The following is a 20079-nucleotide window of genomic DNA, read 5'->3' as shown; positions in this document are numbered from 1 at the left end:
GGGAGGGAAGGGCGGAAGGGACTGCGCGTACAAGTGCCCTGCGTTGAATTACTGCCCGGAAACGTGAGTGGCCTTCGACCTCGCCGAGCGCAGTGCTGCCGTTGTACTGAGGCGGCGAGAACACGAGCAACAACCGTGGCGTCTCTGCACAGAGCACGAGACAACCCTCCACTTCGTTCTGGACGCGAGCAGCATTACCATCGCACGTGCCAGTGGTAGGGTAACAGAGGGGCAGCTCCCGTGATGCATTCGCATCCTTCAGAGGCATCGGCGTTGCCGACGGTCCTCTACCCTCCTTGCCTTTTCCAGTACTGGTGGTCGACTCTAGTGGGAGCCGCGCATGCGTGGGCTTGCATACGTTTTCATCCATCGAAAGCAGCCACAGATTTGGCTGTGTCCTCGCCGCTTCAACTGGCCATGTCTCTACTAAGCCCTTCTAACAAGGCTGCGCGCCGCTTACCGTGTGTACTTGCGCAGAGCACACGACGCATCGCATACATAAAGCTCAATCAGAGACGCGAGCCGTTGTAGAGACGCGAGGGGAGGTAAAGAACGGGACCCATTCGAAAGAGGCGTACAGGAGAACCATGCGCATGGCGAGCGCATCGACAGCGCACCATCACCCCCTCACACGCAGTGCACACAAAAGTCATCCCAGTGAGGGTTTGAAGTGCGCAGGCCTCAAACAAATACCGGGGGGGGGGCAATGGGCTCTGCTCCATAACTAAAGAGCGAACAGCTCGTTTTCGTTTTCGCTGGCTGCGGGGGAGGGGGCAAAGCAGTCAGAGACAGCAGCAACTGATCCGCCTCGCCCCATTGCTTCACCACCGCTGCTCGCTGGCTCCCTCTCCCCTTTCCGCACCTCCCCCCTCCCCATCCCCGGCCTCTCGCTCTCTTCAACTGCTGGGCACAGAAAAAAAGAAAAGGAAGCACAAGTGCACAAGACAAAGAAGGTGAAGGACAAATTACCGCACGATAGGTGAAGGATGCTCATACGTGGCTGGGCTTGGAGGGAGATGCGAGGGTGTGGGATGTGGGAAGGTCTGTGACGCCTCTCTGTCACACAAAAGAAGCGACAGCACGAAGCCCGGGAGAAGCGCCCGCCCATAAACAACAACAACAAGAGCTGCGATAAGCGAGGAGATGTAACGGGCGGACGTGCAAAGGCAATCGCCACTGAAAAGAGTGCTGAAAACGGAAACAGCGAGAAAAAAACAGGAGATAGAGTGGACCAGCGAAGCGTAGCATATACGCAACTCCCACCTACTCGAGCATCAGCTCTCGCAGCTCGTCGATGTCCTCGTCAGTGAGACCCATGTGCGACTTTGCGTACTTGTAGATGCCGCCCATCTTGTTCAACTCATCAAGTGCAGCGTCAAGGTACTCATCAAAGACAGTCCAGAGGGCTGTCATCGCCTCCTCACCCATTCCTTCTGCGCCATCGTAGTCCCAGGCGTCCGCTGGAATACCAACAAACGTGTTTGTGAGAAGGTAGTCCGATCGCTTCTCCTCCTCCATCACGTCCAGCAGCGTCAACAGCACGTAGCAGCACCATCCCGTGCGGTCCTTACCCGCGGTGCAATGGATGAGAAAGGCGTTGTCGCAGGATGCTTTGCTGTCGATTATGCCCTTGATTATGAGTCCCATTGTTGGCGCGTACGAGCGCACAAACTCTCGGTAAATCTCCTGCATGAAACGGTGTGCCGTCGCCACCTGCTTGAGGTTCTCGCCTTCTTTCAAAAACCGATTGGCGTTGCTCATTTCAATCGGCAAAGAAGTGTATTGCATGTGAGGCAAACTATACCGCTTCGCCGATACTTCGGTGTTAGCACGCAGGTCGTACACGTGGCGGATGTGCAGCTGATCGACTAGCACCATTTGCGCCACGTCCGCTGGAACGCGGAAGAGCTGATCACTGCGATACACGACGCCCCACCTCGTCGTTTTGGTGCTGTTGTTCGTGTGGTAGCCGCCAAGGTTGCGCAGGTTTTCGAGACCTTCCACCTCTATGCGGCGAAGGCGCTGAATGACGGAGGTCATCAGTGGAACCACCTATACATGTGCAGATATGTATATATATATATATATATATACATCCATGCACCTATAAATGTACGCGCACCCACACCCGTGGGCAGTGCTATGCTCGCAGCAGTCACGTACAGGCTGGCATGGCGTGCACGCGAAGAAAGCGGTAGCCAACCAACAGCAACAAAAGACAATGGAGTCAGAGGGTGGGAGGGGAGCAGCTGTGCCACCATGAAAGTCCGCTTTGATCTCCTGCCTACCTGCATCGAGGAGGTGGGCGGGGAAGGGCCATGAGGGCCGGCAGTTAGGACACAGGGGATACAGAACGTGTTCTCTAAACGGTGAGTGAGAGAGCCCTCGTCTGGAATGCAGCGGCAGCGCGCCATTACATACATATACGTCTTACAGCACCAAAAAACATACCAACTTACTGCCTGCCATCCGATACGCGCGCCTCTTAGGGGATAAGATCGGGCGTGATTGACGGCAACAGTTCTTCGTCCATTAGCAGTGAGAAAAGGCTAGCAACGAGCAGCAACAACCACCATTACGCCCTCACGTGTGGCTGCGCGTGCGCGTCCCCGACTGCAGCATCCACAATGCCGAGACACTAAAAGAACACAGCTCAGGCAAGCGCGACAGCAGCACTACAGTCGGCGAGGCAGGTGCGGATGGCGTGCGTCTGAGTTGTGACAGAAGGGAAGGGGAGGAAAGTGCTGTGTGGAGGCGCTTCCTGCGAGTGTGCACGGACAGCGCACACACGACCCCATCACCCACGGCGCCAGGATGCCGCGACCACCTAGCCTTACGGCACACTCCTGTCAAAAGCCAAAAAAAAAAGAACCGCGCTGCGGCCATCAAGGCTCACACCACCACCAGCGGTGGCATCAGCAAAAACGCCTCTGCTGCTGCAGCTGCATGCGACGCTGATCCATGGCAAGCTCAAAAAAGCTCTTGTACATCTGCACCGAAAAGTCGACATTGCTGTCTCTGCAGCACGCGCCAACGACGACCTGCGCCTGCACGGTAGAACGCCGGCGTTGCGAGCTCCAACGACGCTTCGCCTCATCGTTCGCGACTGCTTCTGAGAGAAGCAGCAGATCCCCGATAGGAGATGTCCCCCACAGCAATACGGATGCTGACGACAACGAATCGCTGCACCGATCGCGTGCACGAGACGGCGCGGCAAGAACTCGACGCGACAATGAGTTGCTGAATAACGTCTGCTCGCTTACCTCCGAGAAAGGGGAGCGGCGCACATCATTGATATATAAATTTCGCGTGCGTGAGCGACGTGAAGCGAGCGGAGACGAGCCACTGCGTCGTCCCAAGGAAGAGCCGGAGCCCATGATGTAGATGGGTTCGACTAGAAAATTCCGTCACAGCGTGCGCTGACCAACAAGATGCACAGAGAGAAAGGACAGAAAAGCGAGCGCGCATGGAAACCACTCACCATAGAAGTGCCGCACACCGCCTTGCGCACGCACACGAGAAATCGCAAGCCGTACATAGAAAACGCCTGATAACATGGAGACGGTTGTGTAATAATCGTTTAATTCGTGTTTGAGCGGGTCAAAAACAGGGACACCTACACAACCACAGCTCGCCTGCGTCTGCTGCATGAGCGGCTACGTCCTCGTTCGCCAGGGCGCGCCTACACGGACATGGCTGCACCGCACGCCCTGGCGCAGGCGGGCCGCGGCCAGGGTCCTGCTCGAGGGGGTGGAGGCCGTGCGGGTAGCAGGGGGTCGCCCAGGTGCACGCCGGGTAAGCCGGGGGAGGGGGCCGGCCAGCCGCAGGCGAGGGCCCCCGGAGACGCCTGCGCCGACCCCTCCCCTCCTGCCTGTGTGCCCTGCTTCTCCCTCAGCTGCGCCTTGCCGCAGCATCCCATAGAAAGACGCCGTGCCCCTCCACGGTGGGCGCCGGTTGGCTCGGTGGTGCCCCGTTCGGGGCGCGCTCGCCATGCCCCCGGCGCCGGCGCCCCCTCCGCCCACCCGGCGGGACGGAGGGGATATGCCGCATGCCTCGCACACGTGCGCTGCGGGGCGGACCGGCGTGCAGCTCGGCGCGCCTGTTTGGCCCACTCCCCCCCCCTCGCCCTGCTGACCTCGCGATGCCCTGCTCGGATGCGATGCGCCATGCCAGCGGTGGCTGACCGCGCGCGCAGTGCTCGCATTTTCGGGTCACGGGGCCTGCTTCGGGACGGCGTTGTTGTCTTGTCTGGGGGGCGTGTCTGGACGGCTTGCCCGCATGTGCCGCGACAGGCGGGACGCTGCCTTGAGTCCTGTGGCAGCGGGCGCGTCGAGCGGAGGGGGCCCGTGGATAGGCATGCGCCTGCTCGCGAGGAGACCTCGTGGCCTGCCGTTCCGAAGGGATACCGGAGGGCAGCCGCAGGCACCCGACGGCGGGAGCCCATGCAGCGCGAGCGATCGGCGAATCTCGCGTGGCACATCGGGCACAATGCCGGGACGGACGCCCTCGGTAGGCAAAGCAGGCGGGCGGAGGCTCTGGCGGGGGCGGGGTACCACAATGCTAGCGGAGACGTGGGCACCACACCCTCTGCGCTCCGTGTTGTCACTGCGGGTCACCCGCGGTTGCGGGAATCCGAAGCACAGTCGTGGTCCCCGTGCGGGGCTGCACGGGCACGGTCTCCTGTCGTCTTGTAAGCTGAGTAGCCGCGTCCTTCGGGTGTGGGACGACTGCCGCCAAGGAGCTCTTGTCTCAGCGTGCCGCGTCGCGTATCGCGAGTTTATGTGCTGAGTCGCCGACACGATTCGTGGTGAGCTGGTGCGGACGCGATCATGACTGCAGGCCTCCTCCGCACACCGCCAGCCCAGGCCTGTCCGCCGAGATCAAGAGTCCGCAGCCGCACCACTCAAGGGCGGGCCGCAGGCCCTTGGCGTCCCCGCACGCTGGGCACTAGGCCCTGGCGCTACCGTGAGGCGGCGGGCACCATGAAAGAGAAAAGTCATGGGGCAGAATGAGTAACCCGATTCGATGAGCAATGCATGTTTGCTAATGCATTTGGAAAAGGGGTGTGCGAGCACCTCTCTGTTTTGCGGGACTTGGTTTCACTAGCAATAGTTGCCCTGTGTTGTGCACGTGTGGGGTGCCTTGCTGCATGTTGGTGGTGATGGTGATTACTCCGAACGGACGTGCATACACGACTACTGCCACCAGAAAGCTCCTCACTGCCACAGCAGCCCTTTTGTTGTTGTTGTTCTTGCTCCTTGGCTGCGACTGCCTTTTCCTCCGCAGCGTCTCGTGTGTTTGCAAGATACGGAGAAGAGAAGAAAAAGTCGAAAAGTCGAATCACAGAAACGAAACGGGCATCAGCTCGCGAATAAAATAACAATGACGACAGAGAGCCGAATGCGTTTCGGCGACAGCGCGATGTACGACATGACCGTCTCGGTGAAAGTCACCTGCCTGTACGATGCATGTCTCAACGGCGCGAGAAACGGAAAAAGAAGCGGGGGAACGAAAATAAGGCCCAATGGCAAAATGAGAGAGTTTACCCAACGCACGTGAGAGACACCCAGTGGAAAGGAGAAAGAAGGATGAGACGGACCAAGAAGGAAACAAAGCAAGACACCGAAAACGATGAAAAAACCCCGTTGCTCTCTCTGCGCTGTGCACACGCGCAACGCCGGTGATGGTGACGCACGAGTGCACAGGGCAGTGCTAGGAGGGTAGGGGGAGGAAAAGTGGACGTCAGCGACTTCGGTGAGATCACTCATGTGGAGGGGGAGGGTGTGTGTGCACACCACCCACTTGGTGAACAGATCTCATCGATTCGTGCGCTTCATTTCCGCCCTTTCGTGCGTCCCGGTGGTACGCAGTCTTATCTTACCACTCCCAATCGTCCTCAACGCGTGGCTGCGTTGTGGTCGGCGGCATAGCGACAGCTTCGGCATGGCCGGAGCGTGTGTCTGCAGTGGGGCGGTAAAGCGGGCTTCTTGCGTTTGAGCCCGTCATTTCTGTCGTCGAACCCGAGGAAAAAGAGGCCGCCGGAGTAGTCGACACGAGGCCCAGCTTGCCCTTCCGCAGTGACATCAGCGAGCTCTTGGACTGCGTGGGGACTTGCACAGTCACTGGCCCGGCCGAGGAAGCCAAAGAACCAATGAGTCCATTCTCTGCTGCTGGGTTGTTGTCTACCATAAGGCTAAAAGAATCCGTGGCGTCATCGCTGAGGCGTGCGCCGGCGCTTCGTACCGCCTTGGTGGGTTTGTCTTTCAGTTCGACGAAGATGTCACACTGGCCTTCGCTGTCACCGCCGCCGCGTTGCGGCTGGTAGAAGCGTCTCGGTTTTCGGCCGCCGGCTGCGGCCCCGGCAACCGCGCTGCTCCGCTCCATCCTACGGTAGGCATTGTCGTCGCCGCGTAGCGTGGTATAGCGTGGGTGTTGCTGCTGGATGAACGAGTGCGGTCCGCTACAACGGTCGCCGCCATTTTGGGTAACGAACGGGCACGCGCTTGGGCAAAGCCGCGCACCGTACATGATGAGGCCTGCAATCAAGAGAATGAAGAAAAATAAAACCACTGCAGTGCCCCTACCATGATCATCCGCCGGACGCTTCGCTGTTGGTGTCTCCGTGGTTGCCGTTGTGGTAGTGTTCGTCAGAGTGGTGCTGGGGGACCCATCTCCTGGTTGATCCGCTTTGTTTGTTTCAGAGGAAGAAGACGTGGTGAAGGGATAGCTGCTCCTTGCAGAAGACGACGAGCCAGGGTTTTGGCTGGCGCTGACAGACTCGGAATGGAAACTGGTGCTCCACTCCGCCGTGCCGGCGTCAGTCGTAGCTGCAGAGGACGACAAATCACTCTCGATAGACGGATTGTCTTCCGCCTTCGAGATGGAGGATGCCGCACCACTCGAAGCAGCGGTTTCCGTGTTTATGGCCTCCTCGTCAGAGCGACTCTGTGAACCTTCGCTGTCTAAGATTCCGTCCTTGTCCACGGCTTTGTAGAGATTGTATCCGCGGCCAAGGCTTTCGGCTGCTTGTCGAAGGGAGCCGCGCTCAAGTTCTGCAAGTCCACGCACTTGCTCTTGAGCACGTGCGGAGGCATCGTAGAGATCCCCCAGAACAAAAATGACAGCTAGGAGGGCGCACATCACAGTAGCACGGTGACGGCCACCGCTACACCGCCGCTGCGACGGATGCGCCATCGTCTCTGCTCACCGCGTTGCCTGTGCCGCTATGGATGCTAAAGCAGCCGACAAGAACGCGTGAGAGCGAGTTCAAAATAGATTTGGTAATGCGATGCCAGGCAGCATCCACACAAACAGACTAGCAGATCAGGTAAGTACGTGTACGTTCACACGAAAGAAAACGCGATGATTAAGACACGTGAACAAAACCTAAGACACGAAAAAAAAGTGTGCGGCAAGAGAGAGAGAAACGACTCACCCTGCCGTTGGGTTACTGTGCCCACGTGTGTGACATGTGGCCAGAGACGAAGAGGACAGGCGGAAGAGGTGGGAAAAGGGGTAAGAGTTGGTGAGTAAAACGGGGTGGGGTGGGGTGAAGTGGAGGGTTCGTTCGCATGGATATGCGTGCTCATGCACGTGCACACATGTCTGCCGGCGTATGCCTGCCCTCCCCTCTCTTCGTCCGGCGCGTGTACACACACACACACACACACACACACACACACACACACACACACACTTATGCGGAGGAGGGTGCAGGAGCGTGAAAAACGGCGGATGGTGCTGTGCAACAGAGGTCAAGCTGCCTTCTGCCGCATACGCTCCAACGCACAATGCAGTCGATGACACTCAGCTGAGAAGCGACCACTCCGTTTTATTGAGCTGAGCTTCTGTGAGTCTCTGCGTCTGTGTGCGTATGCATTTATGAGCATTAGCAAGCGGTAATGATCACCACTACCGTTGCTGCCGCTCTTCCCTAAAACAAAAATTGCGGTCCGCTGCTGTCGTCATTCAGCGCCTGCTGCGGTTCGGCAGATGTTCGAAAGCATTGTGAGTGTATCCATTACCCCGTATCCATCCCTCTCGCTTGCACAGAGCGAGTATCGTCGTAGTGCACTGTAACAACGACAAAGAAAAGTGCGCCGACACTATGGTGAAAGGGTTCTGAACAAGCGCAGATAAACCATACATACACCCGCAAGGCAGTGCCTTGGCAGACGCATATCTACGTGATCGCCGCACTCTGCGTGCACGTAAATCAGGAGACACGCACACTCTCACATGGAAAGAGAGAGAGACAAATAAGCATTGGCCAAAGGAGAGAAGCAGAGAGGCGGGGAGGGAGAGGCCAATGATGGCCACCTAAACTAGCTGATGCACACAGAGCCGAATCATCTGTCGGAACAGGTAATAGCGGTACTCGGGGAAGCAATCCAACGCAGGCGATAGTAAATGAAAAAAGATGGGGGAGGGGCTTGAGATGATCCTGGGGGTGGCGCTGGAGTGGGTGAGCCAAAGTTTGGGGAGAAAGGGAGGGGAGATGCAAAACTGTTGGGACACGCACACACGTGCCCGCCACGCCCCCCCCCCCCCACACACAAAATGGGCCAAAGAAGATAAGCATGGGTGAGATGAGAGCACAAGCCACCCAGCAAGAAGATGCGAGGGGAGAAAGGAGCAACAGAGCACGGCCACGAGTGGAACGGTGCAAAACGCAAGACCCCCAGCAAAAAATAAAAGCAATTACCACCCCATACACATGCCCACAGTCTTGTGTGTGCGTGGTGGTGGTGGTGGTGATGGGGAAGGTATGTCACACGCGTCTGCCAACAGCCGTTTCCCTTTTCCTCTCCGACACCCCTCCCATCCATACTAATATATTTTCATATGAATACGCGCATATATATATATATATACACCTAACTGCATCATAATCCCTTCGCCTGCCTATAAGTCAGAGTGTGCGTATGTTCGTAGGCAAGGGCTGCGCTTGCTCAGGCACTTTTCACTCCCTGAAACACATACACACACACACAGATACAACCCAAGATAAACCCAGCACCAACAAGCAATGCACAGAGAAGAACCGCTCGCCTCTGTGCAACAAGAACATGCGCCGACCGTGGTGTTACCGTTGTCACGCTGAATGACAGACGTCACAGCGTACACGAAGGCACACACACATATATATATAGTGCGTGTGAAAAAACGCTACAGAGCAACACAACAGAGACACATGAAAAGAGAAGCTCGCAGCACATATTGTAAGGACGGGGCAGACACTCAATCCAGGATAAGGCACCGTCACATCCGAAAAGCAGACCTTGCAGCACAAACACAAGCACATATACACGCACACACACAGCTTCGCTAGAAGCGCTGCGTATTCCAGTTGCCCTCCGCAACCCCGTAGGCATTGCTGCTCTTTCGTCAACGCGCCATTCCACCACGAACAAGTCAGCGAGTAGGCGCACAAGGCCACCGTTCGCCTACTTCTGCTGCACCACGGCGATCTCCAGGAGCGGGGCCCGCTCAACACCGTCTGGGTCCCGCGCCACGCCCAACACCGCCGCAACGCAGCAAAAGCAGAAACACAGCAGGTGGGATCCACCTATTCGTTTGATCGCCGACACGATTCGTGGTGAGATGGTGGGAACGCGATCATGACTGCAGGCCTCCTCCGCACACCGCCAGCCCAGGCCTGTCCGCCGAGATCAAGAGTCCGCAGCCGCACCACTCAAGGGCGGGCTGCAGGCCTTTGGCGTCCCCGCACGCTGGGCACTAGGCCCTGGCGCTACCGTGGGGCGGCGGGCACCATCAGCCCCCTTGGATGATATACAACGCAGACGCACAGTGAACAGAAAAGGGGAGAGAAATATATGCGGTGCCGCTATGTAATCCACAGCGCTTTTTGTCTCCTCCCGCCCAAACTCCTCTTCGGTGGGCATCGAGGGAACACGGATGTGCTCTCGATGCCTTTTCAACGGGTAGCCGTCAGGTAGCGCGTGCTTGTGTGTGTGCGTGTGTGTGTGTGTGTGTGTATCGCGGTGCAAGCAACGCTAGCGCGCGGTTTTGGCGATCGGCTCCTTGCCTTCATGCCCCTTGCTGCTCAGCCGTAGCGCATCCACCCGATGATTTGATGTTCTGAATCATCAAGCGTGATGGTGGAGGTCAGCATGTCGTAGAACATAGGAATCCTTCTGGTGTAGTTGTGGTGCGGCGATGACCACACGGCGTTAGCCCAGTTTTGTTCAGCCACGTAGATGGCGCCGTGCGTCGACAGTTCCACATTCGCGATGACGGCGACGTGGCCGTAGGGAAAGCCGCCATCTTGGACGGGGTAGATGATGATATCGCCGATGGCGGGTATCTGGTGGTTGTCCGTCACGCGGTCGCCGTTCCAATACCTGCGCAGCGGCAGCGTTATCGATGCATTCGACAGGAGCCTCACAAAAGTCAGGTTCCAAACGTCCGCGGCTCCTAGAACGGAATCGAAGTACGCGGGCTGCGGGGTTCCGCGCTGCATCCAGTATCGCCGCGCGTATTCAACGCACTGCCACGCCAGCCCCGTGTAGAACTGCTTAGAGATGTAGGTTAGCTGCCCTGTCTCATTGTTCAGCTCCGGAACCGTCAGGTTGATGTACCTCAGCTCGGTCGACACGTAGCTGTCATTGCAGTTGCTGTAGCCAAAGACGCCGTTGAAGACGCCGAGGATGGTGCCAAGCGGCGTGACGCACGGTCCGAGTGGCTTCACTGTCTCATTGGTGCCGGTGCAGTTCCTGCCGTAGCGGATGGAGCTGTATAACATGCCAAAGACAATGAAAGAGAGGAAAAGAAGCAATAACACCGCCAGACTCCACTTGAGAATGCCGTAAAGCAGCGGATCGTGTGTCAGTACAAAGCAGCGCGCAGCGCCGGAGCTAGCGATGCCCGGGTCGGCGCACGCAATAACGAGATCGTCGACCCGGGTGCTTTCACCGCAGGTCTTGCTAGAGTCGTTGGGTTGCACGTTGGTGTCGCCATGGCTGCGAGACTGGGAGACGACGACATCGTCACATGCAGCATCGGGGGCGCCCACGGCTGGTGGAAACCCCAACTCCGCAGCGCTTTCTCGGTAGTTTTGCACCACTCTCTCGCGGCTGTGAGATGAGAAGGAGCCGCGTGAGGACGTGCGTGAGGACGTCCTCGGAAGAGGATCGGCAGCCACGTCGCTGACTCGCAGGATCGGCTCCCTTGGCAGCAACTCAGTTGACCCCGCCCATTTTCGCATCGTTTTGTGCGTGTGCCTTTGGTGGGAAGAAGCAAGAAGCAAATGATGTAGCTGCAGCAGAGGACGAGAGAGGGAGAGAGAGAGAGAGAGCCGTGCAGCCGTTGAACGTATCAACCAGCAGAAAGTGCAACGGTTGTGGCGGTCAAGCGAAGAAGCGGCACTAGTAATGCTGTGTGCTTGCTTCTAAAAGCACCGTCGGTGTGGGATTGGAGAGGCGAGTCAGAAGAGAGAAAGCAAAGCATGTGCGAATGCGGACGAGAGGAAGCCCAGGGAAAGATACCCTGGCGCAGGCTGACGTCAGTGCCACGCGCGAATCAGAGTTGGGGGGGGGAAGCGAAGCGGAAGAGACGAGGGGCGGGCGAGGAATCGCTGGATCATGGCAGGAAACTCCAGTTGCCGTGGCAGCGCTGAGGCCTGCATGCGATCCGGAGATCACATGCACACGGGCCGTGACAAGGAGAGGGACGGCGGCTATGTTTCGTGCCTTCACAGGCTGCCATACGCTGATACCATCCGCAGTGTCGCATGTATGCACACCCCTCCTCTTCTCTCCCCTGCACAACTGTGTTCCGCATGACTGCGCATAGATGCACACATGCAGGAATACGACTTGACTTCGCACAAGAAAAGAAAAACAAAGGCCACAGACAGCAGCTGTCATGACGAGAAGGGGACGTAAAGAGACGCGGATGATATGAAAGGCGGTGGGTCAAAGGCGTTGGCACACTTGCGCTGGCGAGAAACACATCTCAGGGAAAGCAAAAGACAATCGTCAAATTCCAAATAACGTCTGTTTCCTGCACCATATCTCGGTGGTCATTCGACTCACGACAAAACATCCCGGGCACCGGCGCCCTGCGACACTTGCCGAGTGCCCCCCCCCCCCATCGTTCTTCTCCCCCCCCCAAAAGGGGGTTTTGTCCAGGGCATATACGACGCGCACCTTTCTCCCCTCACGTAGGCGACTGAGAAAAGACACACACTCAGACACATCAGCCCAAGGCACCCGCGCGCGTTCCCTTCATTCCTCTCTTTCTGTCCCTGCGCCCGATCAGAGCCGTGGCCGTTCCCCGCCCACTCCGCTAGCCGCCCTCTCCTGCTATCTGAGGCCGTGCGTGGGTGAGACGACTGCATCACCTGGCTTGCTTTGGCTAGTCGTTGCTGTCGTTCTTCCGCTTTCGACGTGATTCCACTTTCACACGGAGGCGACGGGCATCCCTCACCTCGTTTTGTTTGCTTGTTTTCCGTTCGATCCCCTTTTTCTGCTAACTTGTGGTGGTTCGAGCTCAGTTACCGATGCGCACAGCCGCACCACCATCCACAGAACAACACCCACCCACCCACACACACACACACACACACACAAACATGCGTCTGCTTACAAGGCTCGACGCATCCACACCTCGGCGACAAGCTCCCCCCCTCATCGCCACAGTCTGAATGGGCGCTGTTCGATCGTGCGTCGTCGCGCACCCGCCCCCGCCCCCGCCCCCTCTCTCCACATACACACAGCAAAAAAAAACTAGGGAGATAATAGCGCATCTGCAGGGGGAGGCGATGCTCACGCTTAGCTGCCCCTCTGTGCTCCACGGTGAACTGCGCTCGGGTACTACTACTCTGCCACATTCCACGTCTGCCCACACTTCTTGCAGCGCAAGATGTCGGGCATGTTATCGTGCGCCTGCACTGAGTAGCTGCTCTGGTACGCGTCGTTTGCACCACAGTGCGGACAGCTGTAGAGTGCAGTGGTGGTGCGCCCGGTTGGGGAGCCGAACGTGGGGCTGCCAGTTGAGCCGTCGTCGTTGGGTGAGAAGGCGGCATAGGGCGAGTTCGGTGAGTCAATATCGCTGCGGTCCTGGGGCGCTGGGGAGTCGAACGTGAACTGCATGTTCGCCGGGCGGCGCTGTCGCGTGCGGACGAGCAATGGCAGGTTCCCTGTGTGATTGATGATGTCCTCCACATAAATCTTGCCCTCCAACAAGAGGCGGCGCAGCGCCTTGCCGGTGTCGCTGGTGTCGCCAAAAGCAAAGAGCACTAGCATCTGCGCATCGGAGTCGCAGCGGCGCTCAAGCGCGTCCTCGATGGAGCCGCACAGCGCCATCACATCGACGCTCGCCGGCGCATCGTTGATCTCCTCATTGGTGAAGCAGCTAAAGAGGTTTACACCAATGCGACCAAGCTCGTTGTCTCCAGCGACGCCGTCGGAGCAGGTCTCGATGGAGCACCGGTCCACCTCATTCTCCGCGGAGAGCTGTTGCTGCGTGTTCTGTGGCAAGGAGTGGAACCAATAGTTTAGTATTGCCTGCGCTAGCTGCACCACAGGTGGGGTGAAGAAACGGAGAAGACTGCCGATGGCAACACCGACACCCGTCTCCTGCAGCTGCGCCAACGTCACGTCGACATTCTTCAGCTGCCGCAGAACGCCGAGAATGTCCGCCTCGACGTCGAGGGCCGTTGCGGCACCACTGAGACACCGCGACATGAAGCCGCGCAACTCCTGCGTGCAGGTTCGCAACTCCGTGGACGACGCCGCACGCCGTGCACTGCGCACCTTGCGGTAGTAGTATGCAGGATCATTACGTGGACTGTAGTCGGATAGCGTGCCTGGTCCGAGGTCGTACTCCTCAAGCTTGCTCTGCCGCTCATACTTGACCTTCTTCATCGCTGATCGGCTCGAGAAAGCCCCCTTGCGTCGCTGGAACACGTCCTCGTCATTCTTGCTGTCGTCATTGTCGCCCCCGCTGCTAACTTCTGCCTCGTTCGCCGAATCCGCGTCGCCACCGCGGTGACGACGATGACCCTTCGAGGACTTATCCTTCCGCGTCTTGCGCGAGCCATCGCAATCGGCATGCCCATCACCACCACTGCTGCCATTACTCTTCCGCTTATTGTGTTTCTTATCCTTCTTGTGCTTCTCCTGGGCCACGGCGCTCTGCGGCTCTGCCATGGCCGCCTCTGCCTCGGCGGCCAGCGCCTCCCAGTCGACGTCGTCTTCGCCAGAGAAGGCGTGATTGCCATGCCCCATCGCAGCACCAGAGGCAGACGGCGTGGTGTGCAGGCCCTCTTCTGAAGGCGCGGCATCAGTGCTAGCTACGGCGGCAAGCATCTCCTCGATGGCGGCGGCACAGCTCTCGTCGCTGCGGCCGGCTTCGATGAGTTCCGCGTCCTCTGCTGCGCCGTGGTAGGGGCGCAGCTGCTCCGCATCCGCGGAACTTGCAAACACCAACGTCGCCGAGGCGCTCGGACCGCAGAGAAGCACGACATCGGTGCCCTCAGGAGGGTCTTGTCCTGCCTGCGCAGGGTCCAGCACCATCGCGGGCCACCAAGGGTAGCCAGACTGCCTCACCCACACCCATGAGTTCACAGGGTAGTCGGCAGAGGTGCTGGCGCTCATCGTGCACGCGCAAAGGTGGTCTGCGAGAAGACAAGGCAGATACGGGGGATGCTGACGACCTGCTGTCACTGCGCAGACTGCACGCTCACACACGCGACCACGAGCAGACACACAAAAGTCGAAAGTATCATACAGAATGGCTTCTTCTTCTGCGCAGGTTGTTTCTCCACCTCGCCAGCACGCCTTTTCGTCTAGTGGCTGCTGATGGTGCTGGTGCGCGTATCTATGTGGGTGCGTTTACTGACGGCAGTGCGGGAAAGAGATGGAGTGAGAGAGCAGGACAGCGGGACGGAGAAGAGTAGAGAGAGGGGGGCAACCCAAGAGGAGCGCAGGGGGCATGAGAGGGAGGGGAGGTAAAAGTTCCCCCCCCCCGCGCGGCAGCAGCTTCTTGCAAGCAAGCACACGCACGCACATTGGCATGACCGAGCTAAGTCGAAGGTGGACGATTCGCGTTGCCGTCGTTGAGCCAGAAGGCCATATGCGTATGTGCGTGCGCGTGTCTTCGCCCGCTGGAGAGCGCAACGAAGACGAAAACGGGAGGGAGAGTGAGTGTAAGGGGGAGAAGGGAACGGACCGGCACCTATTATCTTGATAGCATCAGGTCATATTCTGTACACACAGACACACACACACACACACACAAAGACAGAAGACGAGACATGAATGACTCACATCGCAGCGTTGGTTCTCCTAGCTCCACTTCTTTCCACTTGCCTGTATGTTTGTGTGCAACGTGTGTGCCGGCTCATCTCACGGTGGTTGCAGAGCTTAAAATCGACCTAAAAAATAAGGGAACAACCGAAAAAATAGAAAAGCAACGAAAGAGGAGGTTATCACCAAGAACTCACAAGGATACGCCACCTAAACTCACCATCGTTCTTTCTCTCCCTCTCTCTTTCACCAAGCCACACAACATTAAGAGACAGCAAGCAATCCTCATACGAAGTTGCTTACTGTCGCGCAGCACTCCTAACGTGATCGCCGTATCCACCTTGCGGGGAGATATGGCCATCAATGTCGACACGAACGTAATGAGGAGCACTGTGGGACATCGGCAAATTTTCCTACCCAGCCCACCACCACTGCCAATCACTGGCCATCAATACACAGCAGGGAGACAGAGCGGCGCTCGAAACCACAGCACTCACCGTCCCCCGCCACCTTCCCCTAAGCCCCAAACACACACACACACACACACACACACACACACACACACACAGGCTTCCAGATGTTCCCGCGCGTTTGTTGTCCTTTCCAGCACCTCCGTCTTCGCACCGCCATCTCCTCTTCGTCTCCTCCCCTTCCGTCTCTCCGCCTCGACGGCAGATAGAGAAACGTGCGCAGGAGAGAGGTTGGTGCGGTAGAGGGAGAGAGGGTGGCATACCCCGCTTAGCGGATATGCTTCGCAACTGCACATGTGTCTGCGTGCCTACTCCTGCGTCCAGGTGTTCTTGCAGTCCAGACAAGTGATGTACTTCGTCGTCGGCTCATCAGCGCTGCGCGTCTGCTGCTCGTAGAAGGTGCAGTGGCGCTTGCCGCAACGACCACACTTGAAGAGAGAGGTGATGTTGAGCATGGCATTGTCGGCGGCCTCGATGGCCTTCATTTTTTCCTGGATGCGCTGCTCCTGCCGGGCCTTCTCGCTCTTGGTGGTGAACACCTCGCTCGGCTGATCCAAGTACTTCTTTGGCGTCCACTCGCCAGAGAGGAGGTGATCGCGAATGAAAGAAAGCTCCTCCTCGCGGAGCCGAAGCAGCAGCATCTGACGCTCATCGCGATCGGTGATTTCAGCCGTCAACCTTCGTGCCACCTCGTCAATGACAGTGTCGTCGTAGCGTGTCGTGCTCAAGGGACTGTCGAGGAGCTGGTAGACGTTGTCGTAGAATGTCTTGCGCTGTGTCGGAGCCACATCACCAGAGCCCGCACCGCCCGCCGCTCCTGCACCAGCTCCACCTGCTGCGGTTGCCGCGGATGGAGACACGCTGCTCGCAAAGGCGCTCCCGCTCGGAACAGCTGGAAACGCCGGCTGCTGCTTGCTGAGCGGGCTAGGGGGCTCTGCTGCCGCCGCTGCACTGGTAGCCGGCACAGGTAGCTGGCGTTGCTGCACGCTACGGATGGCTGCGAGGGTCTCGGCAGGCAGATGGCGTGCCCAGAACGAGATCATGGCGCGAGCAAGGGGCCACAGCGGTTTCAGTACCGGCTGGCTCAGCACTGACCCGACGGCAACACCGATCTTGGTGTCCTCCAGCTCCGTCAGATACACGTCCACGCCGTCTAGCTGGCAGAGTGCCGCGCGCACTGCCGTCAAGTCTGCTGCTGCCACAGCTGACGAAATCTTGCTCGACAATTCGTGAAGTTTGTCGCTGCGCAGGTGGTGGTACCCAGAAACAGAGCGCGAGGCAGCAGCGCCGCTGCTGTAGACGCCCGTGTCATCGTCGCCCATGTCGCGAACACGCTTCGACGCCGCACGGTCGACGACCGCGGCACCCGAGCTCCCAGCGGCGCCCGAACCACCGGCTGCCACCCTGGCGCCCCCCACTATGGCAGACGCCGACTTAAGCGGGTTGGCCTCCGCATGGGCACAAGCGCAGCGGATCGCTGCCTCCAGCTCAGGGTTGCCCGTCACCGCCTTCTCCGACGACGTTTCGAAGAAGCAGATGTTTGCGGCGTCAGCGTGGCTGTTCAGCTCGTACAGAGTCGCCGGCTGCTCCACGCCAGCGTAGAACTGCACCGCCAGGTCGAAGCCGGGGGTGCGAGTGCCCATTTCCTCGTCGCTGAGCACGCACGCCGGCCACCACCCATCCCCTTCTATGTACACCCATACGCGATCACCTGGGACGTAAGTGGCCATGGTGAGCTGAAAAAGAAGAAAAACAGGAGAAACAGTTTGTGGCTCTGTTGATTCCACGGCTTCCGCTCCTGCAGGTTGTGCCGTCGTGCCGCGTATATGCCGGTGTGTGAGAGCTCCCAGTGCACACGTCCCTGCGTTTGTGTGAGTGCGTGCGCCTATGTTCGTGGGGCTGGATATCGTATGTGTCCACGCACGGCCAACACACAAGCTCTCACCTTCTTCCGAGAGGGCGGCGGTGGGAAGTTCTAGATGACAGGGCAGCAACGTGCCCGCAGCGAGAGCGCACGGCAAAAAGAAAGCAGGCAGCTCGAGATGACGGTAACCGGTCCGAGTGCGGACACACCGACTCGGAGCGGCATGCGTTGCGCACGCGGCAGTTTGTGGGGTCGCAGGTGCATTGTATGTGTTGTGCAGGTCAATGGTGGAGTCGAGGCGTCAAGGAGAGGTGAGGCAAGCCAGGAGGAATACCCGCAACAGAAAGTAACAGGGAAAAAAAGCACAGCCACCACGTGTAAGTGCGCGCGTACACCACCAGCGATACAGACGAATTGACCCGCTGAAGCAGGCCACGCAGCCATGCAGCGAGGCAGGCAAGAGGGGGCAAGGCTCGTATTACCGCACACGGTTCAAACATACCAACAATCTGTCCTACGCAGGCGGTACCGCTCACTTCGTCTGCCCCCACCCCCTGCCTTTTTTCCGCCTCATCGCCAGCTCGCTAGCGAAGAAAACCACACGCACGCGCGCAGGTGTCCATATCCGACCCTAGATGGGGTGGAGGTGCCACTGCAGCCACGACGCCCTCAACGATGCACAAGCCTCTCCTGTGCTTTCCACTTTCCTCTTGTTCGCATGCTATTTGTTAGCTCGCTTCTTTGCTTTCGTTAAACCGACTCTAAGGCACAGACGCACACACGTACGCGGGTACACAGGCCAGGCTACGTGCCAGCGCGTCAGCTCAACATGCGCACCGGCAGCGCGACTGCGACGCATAGAAACGTGCACGTGCGCATGCGTCAGAGCGTGTGCAAGAGTCAAAGTTGTCTTCTTTTTTCTCAAGTTCCACTAATACGTCTGTTGACGCATGCACTCAGACACACACACAGCAAAAAAAAATGATTTCACTCGCGAGTGTGTGCTGCGAGAAGACCGATGATGGCGGATGCAGAGGAGGAAGAGGGATACGAAGAAGGGGAGAGAAAGTGCGGCACAGAAAATGAGGGTACGCGCGTCGCACGCCACTCTCCTTCCTCTTTCCCGCCTCCCCCCCCCTCTCTCCACCACACACCGACCTCTCTGTCTCCTTTCCCTCACCCGGTCAACAGAGCCGACGCACGCGCTCATCCACACACACACACGAAGAGTTCCCTAAAATGCCACATTTTCACACTTTCATTTTGGTGCTGCTGACGGCGCTCTTTACGCCCCAAAATGCTTTTGTCATCTTCCTTCCTCCTGCTCACCGCCGCGCTCTTGGCGCCCGTGGGAGCAAGACCAGAGGAGCAACGCCACCTCATCTTCAGCGCAAGTGTGTACGCTGATGAGTTATGGAGGGGGGGGTGCTTGCCAAGCAGTCGGGCGAGGAGACGGGTCTGGCAGACGTTGACCAGCCGCTTTAGTAGTTCGGGTTCGCCTTATGGTCAAGGGCAACGGCCAGCGGGCTGCTCGGGGAGATGGGCGGGTACACAGAACGGCGACCAGCCATGACCGCCATCAGGAAAATGAAGAACGCCTGCGTGGCGAAGCGGGCATCCTGTAGGAAGCAGCCGATGTTGTAGTTCTTGTAGTACTCACCAGAGGCGATGTAGCGGCACTCCTCAAAGAAGCGGACAACGCGGTAGCTCATGAGCTGATGCTGCTCGCGCAAGAAGCGTTGGCGGCTGATCGTGGCGGCATCGGCACCAGTGGCCTCCTGCGCCTTGATCCACTCTGCCATCGCAGGCTCCATGGACTTCACCTTCTTGACCGAGTGACCCTCGATCTTGTGGGCCATGTTCATTAACGGGTCCACGACCAAGCGCTGTAGCGTGCTCGAAGACTTCTTGACTACGGCGGCCTGGGAGGAGGACATGCTGGGCAAGGTGGAATTTATGCGAATAAACGAAGGGGGGTTAGCGCTACCTACTTAAGTGAACAGAGGAGGGATGCCGGTATTTTTGGCGGAGTGAGGCAGTAGGCGTTGGTGGGATATGTAAGTCAACGGGGATGCAGAAGAAGTACCTTTCGTGAATCAACGACGTGGCCGCACGGCTGCATGAATGCACATCCCGAAGCGCGAGGGAAAAACAAGGGAGGGAGGGAAGAAGAGAAAAAGACGAACCCATTCGGACAGGATATGAGATTAGGGGAACAGTGAAACGCAGGTGCAGCAATGCTTAGTCGCATCCGCTATAGTAACCCCGCGCTGTTCGAGCCGGGGGTGGGGTAGTTGAGGGACTGTTTTCTCTTTTCCACAGGCGGTTGCTGTGGCCACTCAATGTAGGCCTCCTCCTCCTCCTCTCAACACCTTTTCCGACACAGTCCGCATTGCAGAACACGCGTTGTACCAACAATAACATCAGTGGCAAATCCCTGTAGGCCCATGCGTCTCGCTTGCTTTGCGGCTCT

The 20079-nt window shown here is 58.2% G+C and overlaps 6 protein-coding genes across 6 annotated transcripts; all 6 read right to left on the bottom strand.

Moving 5' to 3' along the window:
- Window positions 1–1263: 1263 nt before the first annotated feature.
- Window positions 1264–2040, bottom strand: LMJF_33_2840 (hypothetical protein; the record flags this gene model as incomplete). The annotated part of the gene is made up of 1 exon (XM_001685995.1): window positions 1264–2040. The coding sequence occupies one exon, from the start codon at window positions 2038–2040 to the stop codon at window positions 1264–1266; it is 777 nt and encodes a 258-aa protein (XP_001686047.1).
- Window positions 2041–5877: 3837 nt separating this feature from the next.
- Window positions 5878–7194, bottom strand: LMJF_33_2835 (hypothetical protein; the record flags this gene model as incomplete). The annotated part of the gene is made up of 1 exon (XM_003722346.1): window positions 5878–7194. One exon carries the CDS (start codon window positions 7192–7194, stop codon window positions 5878–5880), a length of 1317 nt encoding a protein of 438 aa, XP_003722394.1.
- A 2872-nt stretch (window positions 7195–10066) lies between these two features.
- LMJF_33_2830 (D-alanyl-glycyl endopeptidase-like protein) lies at window positions 10067–10765 on the bottom strand (the record flags this gene model as incomplete). The annotated part of the gene is made up of 1 exon (XM_001685994.1): window positions 10067–10765. One exon carries the CDS (start codon window positions 10763–10765, stop codon window positions 10067–10069), a length of 699 nt encoding a protein of 232 aa, XP_001686046.1.
- Window positions 10766–12839: 2074 nt separating this feature from the next.
- Window positions 12840–14621, bottom strand: LMJF_33_2820 (conserved hypothetical protein; the record flags this gene model as incomplete). The annotated part of the gene is made up of 1 exon (XM_001685993.1): window positions 12840–14621. One exon carries the CDS (start codon window positions 14619–14621, stop codon window positions 12840–12842), a length of 1782 nt encoding a protein of 593 aa, XP_001686045.1.
- A 1429-nt stretch (window positions 14622–16050) lies between these two features.
- On the bottom strand, window positions 16051–17472 carry LMJF_33_2810 (transcription elongation factor-like protein; the record flags this gene model as incomplete). Its single annotated transcript, XM_001685992.1, has 1 exon — window positions 16051–17472. The coding sequence occupies one exon, from the start codon at window positions 17470–17472 to the stop codon at window positions 16051–16053; it is 1422 nt and encodes a 473-aa protein (XP_001686044.1).
- A 1615-nt stretch (window positions 17473–19087) lies between these two features.
- On the bottom strand, window positions 19088–19543 carry LMJF_33_2800 (conserved hypothetical protein; the record flags this gene model as incomplete). Its single annotated transcript, XM_001685991.1, has 1 exon — window positions 19088–19543. One exon carries the CDS (start codon window positions 19541–19543, stop codon window positions 19088–19090), a length of 456 nt encoding a protein of 151 aa, XP_001686043.1.
- Window positions 19544–20079: the final 536 nt, after the last annotated feature.

The sequence above is a fragment of the Leishmania major genome, chromosome 33 (assembly GCF_000002725.2).
Source record: "Leishmania major strain Friedlin complete genome, chromosome 33".
NCBI classification, from domain to species: domain Eukaryota; phylum Euglenozoa; class Kinetoplastea; order Trypanosomatida; family Trypanosomatidae; genus Leishmania; species Leishmania major.
Note: the sequence above shows the minus strand (reverse complement) of the source record. Positions and strands in the feature narration are given on the sequence as shown.